This window comes from Ovis aries, chromosome X, assembly GCF_016772045.2.
Source record: "Ovis aries strain OAR_USU_Benz2616 breed Rambouillet chromosome X, ARS-UI_Ramb_v3.0, whole genome shotgun sequence".
NCBI lineage: Eukaryota > Metazoa > Chordata > Mammalia > Artiodactyla > Bovidae > Ovis > Ovis aries.
This window is the reverse complement of record NC_056080.1, coordinates 75,403,497-75,417,920: the sequence shown is the minus strand read 5'-3', so window position 1 is coordinate 75,417,920 and position 14,424 is coordinate 75,403,497. Positions and strand designations below refer to the sequence as shown.

The following is a 14,424-nucleotide window of genomic DNA, read 5'->3' as shown; positions in this document are numbered from 1 at the left end:
GTGGCCAGGTCCTGGAGCAACTAGGAGTTTAGGAGCTCCTAAAGCAATCAGTCTGCTGGTTGGTGAGACTGTGTCCCCACTTGGCTAGCTATTTGGCCTGGGGCATCTCAGAACTGGGGTGGGGTGAGTCCTGGCAAGAATAAGCTAAAGGGAGGATTACGAAATAGTGCTTACCAGCACCAGTATACTTACGGTGGAATGAACTCCCCTAAATGGCTACTGCTAGCTTCTATGTTTCCAGGGTAAATTTCATTTGCCTCCTGCCTCCAGGAGGATTTTCAAGATCAGAACCCAAGCTCCTTTCAATTTACTGCTTCTGCCCTGGATCTTGGAGGGTTAGATTTTGTGTGCCCTTTATGAATGGAGTCTTTTCCCCACAGTCCTCTGACTCTCTTGAATGTAAGCCCTGCTGCCCTTCAAAGTCAAACATTCTGAGGGCTCATCTTCCCAGTGCAAGACTCCTAGACTAGAGTGCATGATGTGGGGCTCAGATCCCTCTCTCCTTGGGAGAGAATCTCTGCAATTATAGTTGTCCTCCTGTTTGTGGGTCATTTTCCCCAAGGGTATAGGTCTTCACTATACTGTGTCTTCACCCATCTGACCCCTTTTCTTGTGATCCCTTCATTATATTTCCAGCAGTTGATCTTTTCTACTTGTCTTCATATTGTTCTCAAGGGTAGTTGCTCTGTAAATAGTTGCAATTTGGGTGTGTCTATGAGAGGAGGTTAGCTCATCTTGGCCAGTCCCCCTACAGTATGGGGGTACTAAATTTTGATCATAAAAGGAATACACGTTCATTATAGAAAGTTTTGGAACATACAATGAAAAAATTAGAAAAAAATCATACCCCTCAGTCATATCCATTCTTGAAATGGGGGTGAGAAAATACTTATGTCAGTGCTTTCTCTTTGCATATATACAGGATCATTTATGTGTGTCTGTGTACACTCGTATACACATTCCTTTCTACAAACTTGAAAATGTGCTATATTTATAGTTTTATACCATGTATTTAAACACTATTTTATCACTTTTTTCTTATTAGAATAGGCACTACATGTTTATTGTAGAAAGTATTTAAATATAAATAAACAAATGGAAGAAAATAAGAATTATCAAAGCAAGTAAATTAGACAAAATGAAGAGTAATAAAAGTTGTCTGTAATTCCATTCAGAAATAATAATGGCAATGCCTTGGTGTAAATAGGGTCAGTCTTTTTTTTTTTTTTTCCATGAAAATATATGCTTTTCCTCTTAAACAAAATTAAGATCACAGTGTACCTACATAGTAGATTTTGTCACCTTCAGTTTTTCTCTTTCCAATAGGTATGAATATTTTGTTTATTACCAACTCTTCTTCTACTTCATTTTTTAGTTCTTTTATAGCATTTACTGTAAGGATAAGCCCCACATGATTTATCCAAGCCTCTATTGTTAACCATATAAACACTTCAGATTTTTCAATTATAAACATCACAGGGATGACATCCTTAAATTTGAACCCATCCACACATATTTTCCTAGAATACACTGTTAGAAGTAGAATTGCCATTTGTGTCTTTTTACAATAGAGAAATTATTAAAGTTATTTTGAAAAAAGAGTTTGCAATAAAGATTTAAGGAATGAAAAATGAAATCATGACCTTCTTTGTTTCTATAGAGGAGTCAAATGAAGTTGTTCCAAATGAGGCAAGAGCTCATAAGGAAGAGAACCACCATGCAGTATCTGCAGATAATGTGGTATGTACACTTTGGGATTCTTTCCTCATCACATGATGGATTGCGAGGATTTATTTCCCATTGGTGACAATATCAGCATTGTCATAAAAAGTCTTGCTTCACAAATCAAAACAAATCTGTTACCAATGCAATAATGTATCTTATAGGGTTTAATAAATGAAATTTAAAGTGATATCATTTGTATCTTTTTAAATGTAAGAGCTTTGCAAATATGAAAACCTAATGCCTTCTATATTGTGACATTTTAAACATAACAAGTTATTTTGCTTCAACATATTCAGCAAATAGCCAATTTCTTCTCATTTGACAGATGACAGAATTTTAAAAGTTTAGCATGAGACCATGAAATAAGTCATTCTTAGTTCTGGAACTTGTATCCATGGATTCCTGATTCTTGTGTTCTCTGTTCAGACCATACCTGTCTCCACTGTATGGAAACTTTTCTTATTTTTAGTTAAATTGGACTCAGCTAGTCATCTTAAAAATTGTAGTAATAGAGGAAAGGTAGTATTAAAAAACTGAGTAGAAAGCAGACACAGCCTACGTGTGGATTACACTAGGTTTTATAAAAATGTAAACATTATTGGTATATAGAGATGCTCTCGAAGCAGTTGTTTTAGCAGTATCTGTTTATATTCTGACTCAACCAAATAATTGAGAAATCAAGATGGTATTAACCCAAAGTCAGACATAAAGGAAAATGTCATTGTGCTGTTGTTTTTGTTTTCAAATCAGTGTTTTTTGCTTCATTGTATTCCTTACAATCAGTCCATATAATGGATTTTTGTGTTACAAAATGGCTGTAACTTCAAGATTTACCCTGGCTTCCACTACGAACATTATTTATCCAGCATTATAATTCTGTCACATCACTTTAATAAAACTTGAGCACATAAAATACAGTTTTGTTCTTTTTTGTTATATACAAACAATTTATAACAGTGTTTTCCACACACAGAGTGTAGTTTAGGATAGTATTTTACTGATTTTAGTCCTGATTTAAGTTGATGGTTGACCTACATAAATTGAATGGACATATAGGAAAATAAGATTTTATTTTGAGGCAAAGTTGTGTTTTCATTAGATAGCTAGTAATAATTGTTTTCTACAGTTATTAATTGTGCCAGTATTCTTAATTCCACTATCTAATAATCTCCTTTACTCTAAATTTGAGAATACTATTACAAATTATATGCAGTTATTTACAAATTGGAAACTTTGTTCCCCTAAAGACATGCTCATTTTCTGTCTGAATTTCTCAGAATTGAATCTCCCTTGTGCCAGACATTTGAAAACAGTGAATGAAGTCCAGGCATGGGATGACTCACAGTCACTTAAGCACCTAATTTATTTTTAAAAAGATTGATTTTCAGAGACAAAACTTCAAATTTTCAAAGGTTGATTTCCTCTGCCTATAACTTTGAGTGTCCCCAATTATTCATGGATGTCAAATCACAAAGACATACATGACCTATTTATATGCACAAATCTATACAGTGGCACCTCAAGCCTTCTCCCTTGATTACTTAGCTCTTTTTGCCCAGAACCTATCCAAATAGAAAAACCTAAACAATAACATCAAAAAAACATATCAAATCATTGTTATGTTATGGTGAGAGCCAACATGAGTAAGCCCCAAGTTTATAGTTATTATAATAGAAAACAAACATTAGATTCATCTCCAGGCAGTAGTACAGAGCAATTCCTTTGTAGCTTTCCTTTCTGACTCAGAAGCCTGCTAGTAACAAACTCTGTTATGGTATCATATCCCCAACGGCAATATATCAAATATTCCATGTTCATTTGTGATTTTTAATCTGGCTAGGAAATTTGATTTCAAAATTTGCCTGTGACATGTTGCTATTAATGTGATTGTTCTTAAAAGACTGCCTAGTGACTAAGTCTAGCTTAGCTTTTCTCTTTTAAAATTTTCTTTTGGGTTGTCAGGGTTTAAATGTTTAAAGTGTTTTTTTTTTTAACTGCATTATTCATATGCAAAAGAAAAGTTTGAAGCAGATTTTGTCTTTGGGTTTGGGTGTTGGTTTTCTTGAAAAAGAATTCTATGATTAGCGATTCTATGGTTGGAGCTTATCAGCCATTCTTTCCATTGATGTTAAGCTGTTATGTTAATTCTTTTGATAAATATTTAATTAGTACCTACTGTGTGCAAGATACTATACAAACTATGCTGTACATCAATTCTGAAGATAAGGGCAGGTTTTTTTTTTTTTTTCCCTTGGGGATGGACTTGATCACTGCCTCCTGTACAATGTCACGAACCTCCATCCATAGGTCAATGTCCACTATGGACAGAGGTTCATGACAATGTACAAGAGGCAGGGATCAAGATAATCCCCAAGAAAAAGAACTGTAAAACTGGCAAAATGGTTGTCTAGGAAGATTTACAAATAGCTGAGAAAAGAAGACACTAAAGGCAAAGGAGGAAAAGAATGATATATCCATGTGAATGCAGAGTTCTGAAGAATAACAAGGAGAGATAAGAAAGCCTTCCTGGTGGTCCTAAGATGGCGGAGGAATAGGACGGGAGACCACTTTCTCCCCCACAAATTCATCAAGAGAACATTTCAGTGCTGAGTAAATTCCACAAAACAACTTCTGAATACTGGCAGAGGACATCGGGCACCCAGAAAAGCAGCTCATTGTCTTCAAAAACAGATAGGAAAAATATAAAAGACAGAAAAAGAGACAAAAGAGGGAGGGAGGGAGCTCCATCCCAGGAAGGGAGTCTCAAAAAAAGAGAAGTTTCCAAACACCAGGAAACACTCTCACTGCCTAGTCTGTGGTGAGCATTGGAAGCACAGAAGGCAACATAACAGGGAGGAAAAATGAATAAATAATTAAACCCACAGATTACGAGCCCAATGGTAACTCCCCCAGCAGAGAAGCAGCACAGACGCCTGCATCTGCCACTAGCAAGCAGAGGCTGGGCAGGGAGGCACAGGCTGCATTACTTATTAAGGACCGGGCCCAAATGCCCTGAGTGTAACCAGAGCGAACTAACTTGGGCTAGCAAACCAGACTGTGGGACAGCTACCACGTGAAAGGCGCTAGCATAAGACACCACCAGGACCATGCACAGAACAAAGGATGGAACAGAATTAGCTGGCTGCAGAACCATCCCCTCCAGTGACAGGCAGCCAGAGCTGGAAGGGCCAGAAGGGGGCAATAGCAACACCAGAGAGACATTAACTAGCTGCCAACATGCTTCTTTGCTAACTAAGACTTCTTGGGGTTCTGGACAGTCATCATCTGCCTGAGAAGGTGTGCCAGTTGTACAACCAGAAAACTGAGAGCAGGGACGGGAGAGGCGATAAGTCACAGCAAAAGCACTCGCCGAACACCTGAGCTACTCGGACCTGGGAAGGTCCCAAAATGCAGGCCCAACCGAGTCTGCGCCTCTGAGGACTACTGAGAGCCTGAGCCTGAGTGGATTAGACCTGGGAGGTGCACGCAGCCCAGGGCCGGCCTCAGACGGTTCCCGGCAGAGCAACCTAGAGCCTGAGCTATGTGTGCCCGAGTGGGGGCAGGCCCAGCATGGCTGAGACACTGCGAGCACAAGCCACTGTTATTTGTTTGCAGCATCCCTCCCTCCCGGAGTGCGACTGAACAAGTGAGCCTAAAAAAACGTGTCTACCACTGCCCCCCTTGTGTTAGGGCGGAATCAGACACTGAAGAGACCAGCAAACAGAAGAAGCTAAAACAGAGGGAACCGCCTTGGAAGTGACAGGTGTAATAGATTAAAACATTGTCTTTAGTACCAACTACATAGGAAGGGGCCTATAGATCTTGAGAAATATAAGCCAAACCAAGGAACTATCCGAAAATGAACTGACCCCACACTGTCCACAACAACACCAGAGAAAGTCCTAGATATATCTTTACTATTTTTATGATCATTCTTTCTTTTTTGGGGGGGTGGTTTTTTCTTATCTTCTTCTTCTTTTTTTTAAATATTTTTTCAATTTTTAAGTCCTCTATTTTTCCTTTAATTTTCATTTTTATAACCTAGTATTAGTTTTCAAAAAAAAGACCCTATAGTTTTAATAATTCTTGTGACTTTGTTTTTTTCTTTCTTCTCCTTTTCTTTAATATTGTATTTTTGAAAATCCAACCTTTACTCTAGATTTTTAATTTTTGCTTTTTGGTATTTATCAATTTTGTACTTTCAAAAACCTAATTTTCAGTGCCCATCTTTACTTGAGAGCGAGATTACTGGCTTGACTGCTCTCTCCTCCTTTGCACTCTCCTTTTTCTCCACCAGGTCACCTCTGTCTCCTCCATCCCCCTTCTCTTCTCTTCCCAACCCTGTGAATCTCTGTGTGTTCCAGACGATGGAGAACACTTAGGGAACAGATTACTGGCTGAATCGGTCTCTCTCATTTTCATTCCCCACTTTTATCCTCCTAGCCACCTCGGTCTCCTTCACCCTGTCCTCTTCTCTGTATAACTCTGTGAACATCTCTGAGAGATCCAGACTGTGGAGCACACATTAGGAAGTGATTACTGGCTAGCTTGCTCTCTCCTCTTTTGATTCCACCTCATTTCATTTGGGTCACCTCTAACTCCCCCCTCCCTCTTCTCTTTTCTTATCCATGCAACTCTGTGAACCTCTCTGGATGTCCCTCAATCTGGAGAAACGTTTCATATTTAACCTAGATGTTTTATCAACAGTGCAGTGTAGAAGGGGAAGTCTTGAGACTACTGTAAAAATAAAACTGAAAACCAGAAGCAGGAGGCTTAAGTCCAAATCCTGAGACCATCAGAGAACTCCTGACTCCAGGGAACATTAATTGTTAGGAGCTCATCAAATGCCTCCATACCTACACTGAACCCAAGCACCACTCAAGGGCCAACAAGTTCCAGAGCAAGATATACCATGCAAATTCTTCAGCAACTCAGGAACACAGCCCTGAGCTTCAAGATACAGGCTGTCCAAAGTTACTCCGAAAGCACTGACATCTCATAACTCATTACTGGACACTTCATTGCACTCCAGAGAGAAGAAATCCAGCTCCACCCACCAGAACACCGACACAAGCGTCCTTAACAAAGAAACCTTGCCAAGCCACCCGTACAACCCCAACCACAGTGAGGAAACTGCACAATAAAGAGAACACCACAAACTGCCAAATACAGAAAGGCCACCCCAAATGCAGCAATATAACCAAGATGAAGAGACAGAGGAATATCCAGCAGGTAAAGGAACAGGAGAAATGCCCAACAAACCAAACAAAAGAGGAAGAGATAGGGAATCTACCTGAGAAAGAATTCCGAATAATGATAGTGAAAATGATCCAAAATCTTGAAATCAAAATGGAATCACAGATAAATAGCCTGGAGACAAGGATTGAGAAGATGCAAGAAAGGATTAACAAGGACCTAGAAGAAATAAAAAAGAGTCAATATATAATGAATAATGTAATAAATGAGATCAGAAACACTCTGGAGGCAACAAATAGTAGAATAATGGAGGCAGAAGATAGGATTAGTGAAATAGAAGATAGAATGGTAGAAATAAATGAATCAGAGAGGAAAAAAGAAAAATGAATTAAATGAAATGACAATCTCAGAGACATCCAGGACAATATGAAAGGCTCCAACATTCGAATTATAGGAGTCCCAGAAGAAGAAGATAAAAAGAAAGACCATGAAAAAATACTTGAAGAGACAATAGTTGAAAAATTCCCTAAAATGGGGAAGGAAATAATCACTCAAGTCCAAGAAACCCAGAGAGTTCCAAACAGGATAAACCCAAGGCGAAACACCCCAAGACACATATTAATCAAATTAACAAAGATCGAACACAAAGAACAAATATTAAAAGCAACAAGGGAAAAACAACAAATAACACACAAGTGGATTCCCATAAGGGTAACAGCTAGTCTTTCAATAGAAACTCTTCAGGCCAGCGGGGAATGGCAAGACATACTTAAAGTGATGAAAGAAAACAACTTACAGCCGAGATTACTGTACCCAGCAAGGATCTCATTCAAATATGAGGGAGAAATCAAAAGCTTTACAGACAAGCAAAAGCTGAGAGAATTCAGGACCACCAAACCAGCTCTCCAACAAATGCTAAAGGATCTTCTCTAGACAGGAAACACAAAAAGGGCATATAAACCCAAACCCAAAACAATAAAGTAAATGGCAATAGGATCATACTTATCAATAATTACCTTAAATGTAAATGGGTTGAATGCCCAACCAAAAGACAGACTGGCTGAATGGATACAAAAATAAGAACCCTATATATGCTACTTATAAGAGACCCACCTCAAAACAATGGACACAAACCGACTGAAAGTGAAGGTCTGGAAAAAGTTATTCCATGCAGATAGAGACCAAAAGAAAGCAGGAGTGGCAATACTCATATCAGATAAAATAAACTTTAAAATGCAGGCTGTGAAAAGAGACAAAGGAGGACACTACATAATGATCAAAGGATCAATCCAAGAAGAAGATGAAACAATTATGAATATATATAGACCCAATATAGGAGCACCACAATATGTAAGACAAATGCTAACAAGTATGAAAGGGGAAATTAACAATAACACAATAATAGTGGGAGACTTTAATACCCCACTCACACCTATGGATAGATCAACTAAACAGAAAATTAACAAAGAAACACAAACTTTAAAAGATACAATAGACCAGTTAGACCTAATTGATATCTATAGGACATTTGACCCCAAAACAATGAATTTCACCTTTTTCTCAAGTGCTCACGGAAACTTCTTCAGGATAGATCACATCCTGGGCCACAAATCTAGCCGTGATAAATTTTAAAAAAAAAAACCCTGAAATTCCAAGCATCTTTTTTGACCATAATGCAGTAAGCTTAGCACTCAATTATAAGAGAAAAAATATTAAAAATTCCAACATATGGAGGCTAAACAACACGCTGCTAAATAACCAACAAATCACAGATGAAATAAAAAAAGAAATCAAATTATGCATAGAAACAAATGAAAATGAAAACACAACCTCAAACCTGTGGGACACTATATAAGCAGTGTTAAAGGGAAAGTTCATAGTAATACAGGCATACCTCAAGAAACAAGAAAAATGTCAAATAAATAACCTAACGCTACACCTAAAGCAACTAGAAAAGGAAGAAATGGAAAACTTCAGGTTTAGTAGAAGGAAATAAATCTTAAAAATTAAGGTAGAAATAAATGCAAAAGAAACAAAAGAGACCATAGCAAAAATCAACAAAGCCAAAAGCTGGTTCTTTGAAAGGATAAATAAAATTGACAAACCATTAGCCAGACTCATCAAGAAACAAAGGGAGAAAAAATCAAGAAAATTAGAAATGAAAATGGAGAGATCACAACAGACAACACAGAAATACAAAGGAACATAAGAGACTATTATCACCAATTATATGCTAACAAAATGGACAACACAGAAGAAATGGACAAATTCTTAGAAAATACAACTTTCCAAAACGGAACCAGGAAGAAATAGAAAATCTTAACAAACCCATCGCAAGCATGGAAATTGAAACTGTAATCAGAAATCTTCCAGCAAACAAAAGCCCAGGTCCAGACGGCTTCACACCTGAAGTCTACCAAAAATATAGAGAAGAGCTAACACCTATCCTACTCAAACTCTTCCAGAAAATTGCAGAGGAAGGTAAACTTCGAAACTTATTCTATGAGGCCACCATCACCCTAATACCAAAACCTGACAAAGATGCCACAAAAAAATAAAACTACAGGCCAATATCACTGATGAACATAGATGCAAAAATCCTTAACAAAATTCTAGCAAACAGAATCCAACAACACATTAAAAAGATCATACACCATGACCAATGGGCTTTATCCCAGGGATGCAAGGATTCCTCAATATCCACAAAGCAATCAATGTAATACAAAACTTTAACAAATTTAAAAATAAAAGCCATACGATTATCTCAATAGATGCAGATAAAGCCTTTGACAAAATTCAACATCCATTTATGATAAAAACTCTCCAGAAAGCAGGAATAGAAAGAACATACCTCAACATAATAAAAGCTATATATAAAACCACAGCAAACATTATCCTCAATGGTGAAAAATTGAAAGCATTTCCCCTGAAGTCAGGAACAAGACAAGGGTGCCCACTTTCACTGCTACTATTCAACATAGTTCTGGAAGTTTTGGCTACAGCAATCAGAGCAGAAAAAGAAATAAAAGGGATCCAAATTGGAAAATAAGAAGAAAAACTCTCACTGTTTGCTGATGACATGATCCTCTGCATAGAAAACCCTAAAGACTCCACCAGAAAATTACTAGAGCTAATCAATGAATATAGTAAAATTGCAGGATATAAAATCAACACACAGAAATCCCCTGCATTCCTACACACTGACAATGAGAAAATAGAAAGAGAAATTAAGGAAACAATTCCATTCACCATTACAATGAAAAGAATAAAATATGTAGAAATATATCTACTTAAAGAAACAAAAGACCTATATATAGAAAACTATAAAACACTGATGAAAGAAATCAAAGAGGACACTAATAGATGGAGAAATATACTATGTTCATGGATTGGAATAATCAATATAGTGAAAATAAGTATACTACCCAAAGCAATCTATAGATTCAATGCAATCCCTATCAAGCTACCAACACTATTTTTCATAGAGCTAAAACAAATAATTTCACAATTTGTATGCAAATACAAAAAACCTTGAATAGCCAAAGCAATCTTGAGAAAGAAGAATGGAACTGGAGGAATCAACCACTTTTAAAAGAATGAAACTAGAACACTTTCTAACACCATACACAAAAATAAACTCAAAATGGATTAAATATCTAAATGTAAGACCAGAAGTGATAAAACTCCTAGAGGAGAACATAGGCAAAACACTCTCTGACATAAATCACAGCAGGATCCTCTATGACCCACCTCCCAGAATATTGGAAATAAAAGCAAAAATAAACAAATGGGATCTAATTAAAATTAAAAGCTTCTGCACAAAAAAGGAAACTATAAGCAAGGTGAAAAGTCAGCCTTTGGGATGGGAGAAAATAATAGCAAATGAACCAACTGACAAACAACTAATCTCAAAAATATATAAGCAGCTCCTACAGCTCAATTCCAGAAAAATAAAAGACCCAGTCAAAAAATGGGCCGAAGAACTAAACAGATGTTTCTCTAAAGAAGACATACAGATGGCTAACAAACACATGAAAAGATGCTCAACATCACTCATTATCAGAGAAATGCAAATCAAGACCACAATGAGGTACCATTTCACGCCAGTCAGAATGGCTGTTATCCAAAAGTCTACAAGCAATAAAATGCTGGAGAGGGTGTGGAGAAATGGGAACCCTCTTATACTGTTGGTGGGAATGCAAACTAGTTCAGCCACTATGGAGTTCAGTGTGGAGATTCCTAGGAAAAACTGGAAGTAGAACTGCCTTATGACCCAGCAATCCCCCTGCTGGGTGTACACAGCAAGGAAACCAGAATTGAAAGAGACATGTATACCCCAATGTTCATCACGACATTGTTTATAATAGCCAGGAAATGGAAGCAACCTAGATGTCCATCAGCAGATGAATGGATAAGAAAGCTGTGGTACATATACACAATGGAGTATTCCTCAGCCATTAAAAGAATACATTTGAGTCAGTTCTAATGAAGTGGATGAAACTGGAGCATATACAGAGTGAAGTAAGCTAGAAAGAAAAACACCAATACAGCATACTAACACATATATATGGAATTTAGAAAGATGGTAACAATAACCATGTATGCGAGACAGCAAAAGAGACACAGATGTATAGAACAGACTTTTCGACTCTGTGAAGAGGGAAAGGGTGGGATGATTTGGGAGAATGTCACTGAAACATGTATAATATCATGTAAGAAACGCATTGCCAGTCTAAGTTTGATACAGGATACAGGATGCTTGGGGCTGGTGCACTGGGATGACCCAGAGAGATGGTATGGGGAGGGAGAACGGAGGGGGGCTCAGGACTGGGAACTCATGTACACCCGTGGCAGATTCATGTTGATGTATGGCAAAATCAATACAGCATTGTAAAGTAAAAAAAAAAAAAAGGTAAAAAAAAACAGAAGTTTGTTCATTTAAAAAAAAAAGAAAGCCTTCCTCAGTGATCAATGAAAAGAAACAGAGGACAATAGAATGGGAAAGACTAGAGATTTTTTCAAGAAAATTTCACATACCCAAGGGAACATTTCATGCAAAGATGAGCACAATAAAAGACAAAAATTGCATGAACCTAATGGCAAGAGGAGAGTGAAAAAGTTGACTTAAAGCTCAACATTCAGAAAATGAAGATCATGGCATCCGGTCCCATCACTTCATGGAAAATAGATGGGGAAACAGTGTCAGACTTTATTTTGGGGGGCTCCAAAATCACTGCAGATGGTGACTGCAACCATGAAATTAAAAGACGCTTACTCCTTGGAAGAAAAGTTATGACCAACCTAGATAGCATATTGAAAAGCAGAGACATTACTTTGCTGACTAAGGTCTGTCCAGTCAAGTCTATGGTTTTTCCTGTGGTCATGTATGGATGTGAGAGTTGGACTGTGAAGAAGGCTGAGTGTCGAAGAATTGATGCTTTTGAACTGTGGTGTTGGAGAAGACTCTTGAGAGTCCTTTGGACTGCAAGGAGATTGAACCAATCCATTCTGAAGGAGATCAGCCCTGGGATTTCTTTGGAAGGAATGATGCTAAAGCTGAAACTCCAGTACATTGGCCACCTCATGTGAAGAGTTGACTCATTTGAAAAGATTCTGATGCTGGGAGGGATTGGGGGCAGGAGGAGAAGGGGACGACAGAGGATGAAATGGCTGGATGGCATCACTTACTCAATGGACATGAGTTTGAGTGAACTCCGGGAGTTGGTGATGGACAGGGAGGCCTGGTGTGCTGCAATTCATGGGGTCGCAAAGAGTCGGACACAACTGAGCGACTGAACTGAACTGAATGGCAACCCACTCTAGTACTCTTGCCTGGAAATGCTCATGGATGGGGAACCTGGTAGGCTACAGTCGATGGAGTCGCAAAGAGTCAAACAAAGACTGAACGACTTCACTTCTTCACTTCTTCTTCAACAGAAGTGAAGATATTAAGAAGAGGTGGCGAGAATACACAGAAGAACTATAGGAAAAAAAAATGTTCACGACCCAGAGAACCACAATGGTGTGATCACTCATCTAAGAGCCGGACATCCTGGAATGCAAAGTCAAGTGGGTCTTAAGCATCATTATGAACAAAGCTAGTGGAGATGATGGAATTCCAGTTGAGCTATTTCAAATCCTGAAAGATGATGCTGTGAAAGTGCTCCACTCAATATGTCAGCAAATTTGGAATACTTAGCAGTTATCACAGGGCTGGAAAATGTCAGTTTTCATTCCAGTCCTAAAGAAAGACAATGCCAAAGATTGTTCAAACTACCACACAGTTGCACTCATCTCACACGCTAGCAAAGTAATACTCAAAATTATCCAAGCCTGGCTTCAATAGTATGTGAACCATGAACTTTCAGAACTCAAGCTGGTTTCAAAAAGGCAGAGGAACCAGAGATCAAATTGCCAACATCCACTGGATCATCAAAAAAGCAAGAGAATTCCAGAAAATATCTGCTTCATTGACTATGCCAAAGCTTTTGACTGTGTGGATCACAGTAAACTGTGGAAAATTCTTCAAGAAATGGGAATACTAGACAACCTGACCTACCTTCTTAGGAATTTGTATGCAGGTAAAGAAGCAAAAGTTAGAAAGGGAGATGGAACAACAGACTGGTTCCAATTTGGGAAAGGAGTATGTCAAGGCTGTATATTGTCACCCTGCTTATTTAGCTTATATGCAGAGTACATCATATGAAATGCTGGGCTGGATGAAGCACAAGGTGGAATCAAGATTGCTGGGAGAAATTTAAATAACCTCAGATAGGCAGATAACACCACTCTTATGGCAGAAAGTGAAGAAGAACTAAAGAACTTCTTGATGAAAGTGAAAGAGGAGAGTGAAAAAGTTGTCTTAAAGCTCAAAAACCTGAGGTCTTGGCTTCTGGTCCCATCACTTCATGGAAAATAGATGGGGAAATAATGAAAAAAGTGAGAGACTTTATTTTTGGGGGGCTCCAAAATCACTGCACATGGTGACTGTAGCCATGAAATTAAAAAGCACTTGCTTCTTGGAAGAAAAGCAATGACCAAATTAGACAGTATATTAAAAATCAGAGGTATTGCTTTACCAATAAAGGTCTGTCTAGTCAAAGCTATGTTTTTTCCAGTAGTCATGTATGGATTTGATAGTTGGACTATAAAGAAAGCTGAATGCCAAAGAATTGATGCCTTTGAACTGTGGTGTTGGAGAAGACTCTTGAGAGTCTCTTAGACTGCAAGGAGGTTTTACCAGTCAGTTCTAAAGGAAATCAGTCCATCCTGAATATTCTTTGGAAGGGCTGATGCTAAAGATGATTATCCAAAATTTTGGCCACTTAATAAAAAGAACTGACTCATTGGAAAAGACCCTGATGCTGGGAAAGATTGAAGGCAGGATGAGAAGGGTACAACAGAGGAGGAGATGTTTGGATGGCATCACTGACTTGATGGACATGAATTTGAGCAAGCTCCAGGTGTTGGTGATGGACAGGGAAGCCTGGTATGCTGCAGTCC

At 38.1% G+C, this 14,424-nt stretch overlaps 1 protein-coding gene across 5 annotated transcripts in view; it reads left to right on the top strand.

The window, feature by feature from the left end:
- HDX (highly divergent homeobox) overlaps nt 1–14,424 on the top strand; it is a 244,798-nt gene that overhangs the window by 205,490 nt on the left and 24,884 nt on the right. For 4 of the 5 annotated variants that reach the window (XM_060408383.1, XM_060408381.1, XM_060408382.1 and 1 more), the window contains one exon: nt 1,661–1,740. In XM_060408383.1, coding sequence (XP_060264366.1) covers nt 1,661–1,740 — 80 coding nt within the window. Of the gene's footprint in view, nt 1–1,660; nt 3,958–4,080; nt 11,876–14,424 lie in introns of those variants that run through there. The other variant, XR_009598932.1, reaches the window with a different exon arrangement.